At 47.0% G+C, this 3,695-nt stretch overlaps 1 protein-coding gene across 1 annotated transcript in view; it reads left to right on the plus strand.

Annotated features, from left to right (window-relative positions):
- Positions 1–3,695, plus strand: part of sde2 (SDE2 telomere maintenance homolog (S. pombe)) — a gene marked incomplete in the record, with an annotated part of 7,255 nt that overhangs the window by 2,170 nt on the left and 1,390 nt on the right. Inside the window, 6 exon segments of the mRNA XM_005944468.3 lie at positions 205–307; positions 382–493; positions 2,300–2,469; positions 2,548–2,677; positions 3,281–3,409; positions 3,490–3,560. Of these exon segments, the coding sequence (XP_005944530.2) occupies positions 205–307; positions 382–493; positions 2,300–2,469; positions 2,548–2,677; positions 3,281–3,409; positions 3,490–3,560 (715 nt within the window).

Below are 3,695 nucleotides of genomic sequence, written 5' to 3' on the forward strand. Positions count from 1 at the left end.
CTAATCATTTTGACTTAAATCCGTAAAATCAGAGCCTCAGGATCAGCCCTGTTATGACGTACTTCCTGCCAGCTCTCATTCATTGAATTATTTATTTAGATTTATTCCAGATTAAATAAACTAGAGGTGTGTTTACGGGAGGTTAAGGTCAGTGGATGTGAAGATGATCGAAGGTTTCATCTCAGCGAGTTTTCATGTTTCCAGGATTTCTACGTCACCAGAGATGGGCGCCGGGCACACCTGGACGATCCTCTGGAGCATGGAGCCGTCTATCATCTGGAGCTCCGCCTCCTTGGAGGGAAAGGAGGTCAGTAAACGGAAAGTAGCTTCCAGTTTTCCTGCTGCAGAAGAGCTGAAGGAAACTTGTGAAATGTGTTTTAGGGTTTGGTTCAATGCTGCGCGCGCTCGGTGCTCAGATTGAAAAGACGACCAATCGAGAGGCCTGCAGGGACCTCAGTGGGCGGAGACTCAGAGACGTCAACCACGAGAAAGAGTGAGACAAACACACAAGAGCTGAAATGTTTAGATCAGACAGGAAGTGTTATTACTCTGTAGTCTTTAAAGTAGGGCTGGGTTTTGATTATCGATTAAAATAAATTCTAGCATGGATAACGTAAAATCGATTCATTAAAATCCTGAATCGATTTTTAAATAAAAATTTATTTTGCCTGAAACGCCAGAATCTCAGGTTAAACCTCACAAAACTTCAACAACCACCAAACGGCTAAAACAGATGCTAAACTCAAAGTCCGGACCCGCCGACGGGTCAGAATTAGGGAGATGTCGCCTTTCTCACCCGGCGGCACGGACACGGTCGGGGCTGAAAGCCGACAGCTCGCTGATATTTCGGCGGGTCGAGCTTTGTGTTTACGCCCTTTTTGCACAGATTCTGAAGCTGCAGGTTTTTATCTCTCCAAACAATATTGACTGAACCAGCAGGAAAGAAGATCCAAACTAAGCTTCACATAAACATCGTCATGGATTCACTCTGACTTTTGCTGTTTTGCTTCCACCACGATGCACAGCTCTCTCTCTCTCTCTCTCTCAACAACAGTTTCCCATCTAAAAATCAGTTTTCTTCATTATTTGCTTGCACACAAGTCTACAGCTGTTTACAGCGCTGTCGGACGCTGTTTTTTTTTTTTTTTTTTTTTCCTTTTACTTACTTTTGAAAACAAAGCCTCATTTCTGCTGTTCAATGATGAACATATTTAAACTTTTTAAAATTACGCAAAATTGCAAAACTCTCAGCTGTGTCTCTAATCAAACCTGTAGCTTTGCTCTGCTTCACTTCAGCAGCATCAGGTCATGTTCACATGTTGATTAATGGTTTTCTTTCGTTTTTGATCTACTGCAGAATATTTTTATAAAATTCCTCAGTTACTTTGACACAAAGGCATCTGCTGTGATGCTCACAAGCTTTCTTTTTATAGATATAAACATATGGAAATGTACTGATGCATCATCTGAATTATAATATTTCTGACTGTCTGAGGCAAAATTTCCCCGATTCAAATCGTGGATCGAATCGATTCGGGACCTTGTGAATCGGAATTGAATCAGTTCTAGAAATCAGTGACAATACCCGGCCCTACTTTAAAGGTCTTCCAGTAAAATCTGTGGTAAATGTAATGAAAGTCTCACCAGCAGGTGACAGCGTTCAGCCAGAAGGCTCAATAACGTCTGTTTGCACGTTTTAGTTTCCCCACCTCAGCGTGGAGACACCTGTGCAAACACCTCTCCTGTCACACTTTGCTCCGCCCCCTGCTTCCTGCTCTGGTTTGCTGTCACGTTGGCAGTAAACGTATTGAGATGTTTGGAGCCAGTTTAACAGATTTGATGATGATGATGATGATAATAATAATAATAATAATAATAATAATAATAATAATAATAATAATAATAATATTTGATGGCTGCACATAAAACATGATGAGAACAGAAACGCTTTGAATGTTATTTATACAGCACTGTCCAAGGTGTTGTCCAGGTGAGCGCACTTAAATTTCAAGTGTCTGAAAACGAGCTTTAAAACACCAGAAAAACTCTGAAAGGTGAATTTTCTACAGTTGATGTAAAATATTCAGGTTAATTATTGATGATGATTCACCTCAAACATCTGCTCTGCAGCAGCTGCTGCTGTAAGCTCAAAGCACTGTGATGTTGGGCCAGCAACACAGCTGTCAAACAATCTATCCCACCGTCGAGGTCACTTCCTCCTGCAGTTTGTGGGTAGAGTCTGATTGTGAGCGGCCGGTGCTCACTGCAGTGACATGTCTGTTCTTCTGTGGTGCGGCAGGATGGCGGACTGGCTGAAGAAGCAAGCAGAGCGCGAGGCAGAGAAGGAGCAGCGGCGTCTGGAGCGCTTGCAGAGGAAGCTCAATGAGCCCAAACACCAGTTCACCGACGCAGAGTACCAGCAGCAGTGTCACGACCTGTCCGAGCGACTCGAGGACTCGGTGCTCAGAGGTTGGCCGCGCTGCACAGCTCGCATGGTGAGAGCGCGAGGTCGCACGTGTTTGATGCCAGGTGTGTTTCCTGTTGCAGGTCTGCAGGCTTCCTCCAGCAGCCAGGTGAAGGTGGACGACATGTGCGGCGCCAAGAGGCTGAACTGTGATCAGAGTGAGCAGCCTGCGAAGAAGAAGACGAAGACAGCAGGAGGAGGGGGGTGCTTCTGGTGAGTCGTTAATGACAGGGAGAGTTGAACATGGCAGCTGTTACGCGATCACTCAGACAGGGAACGACAAGCACGCCGGCGGCGGCTCTGAGCTACAGCGAGCTTCTGAAAGGCAAATTATTCTCAATTATTGTCCTTGTCGAGATGGCAGGTCGTTCGCTGTGCGAGCAACATCAGACCCTGACAAATAAAAACATGAGGTCAGCAGACAGGGAGGTTCTGATTGGCTGAAACCCAACCGATGAAACCAGTTGAATCCTGTGAGGTCACGCTTGGTGAAAAACAGTTAAGTGGGGTGTCAGTGATTTCTGGTGAATCCATCAACTCAGCGGGCACTGTGATGTCAACAGGTTTCCTGGCGCCCGCTGACATCACAGCGTCTTTTATCAGCAGCTCCAGTGACCTCACCGACCACCAGCACAGATTCTTGTGTTCTGAGTTCAGCTGAACCGCTCGCAGCTCGTCTCTGATGGTCAGCGTCCGTTTACGTGAGCTTCTGTCGGCTGTATTTGGTTGGAACTGCATCGTCTGTTACCTAGCAACAAAATGTGGGAAGCTGAGAAGGTTCAGAGTGAAACTGACTGATCATGCTTGTGCTCACAGGACGGGGCTGGAGGAGATGGACGAGCCGATGAGCTCAGATGATGATGAGGCTCCGTCCACATCCAGCCGTGAAACTGCTGCTGCCATCGTTACCATGACAACACGAAGAGAGGCAGAGGAGGGTAGCAGGTAAAGCCCAAAGAGCGCCAGGGACCAGATCCACCGTCATTTAACGATGTCTGAAAGAGTCTTCTTTCATCCTCAAACAGTGGAAGCACCAGAACCACACAGATCCCCAAGGAGACCTCCAGGGACCAGACTGAGACACCGTCAGAGGACCGGGACCCTGAGGAGACCTCCAGAGACCAGACTGGGACACCGTCAGAGGACCGGGACCCTGAGGAGACCTCCAGAGACCAGACTGAGACGGTGTCAGAGAACCGGGACCCTGAGGAGACCTCCAGGGACCAGACTG

The sequence above is a fragment of the Haplochromis burtoni genome, unplaced genomic scaffold (genome assembly GCF_018398535.1).
Source record: "Haplochromis burtoni strain Fernald_Lab_line unplaced genomic scaffold, NCSU_Asbu1 Contig_387, whole genome shotgun sequence".
NCBI classification, from domain to species: domain Eukaryota; kingdom Metazoa; phylum Chordata; class Actinopteri; order Cichliformes; family Cichlidae; genus Haplochromis; species Haplochromis burtoni.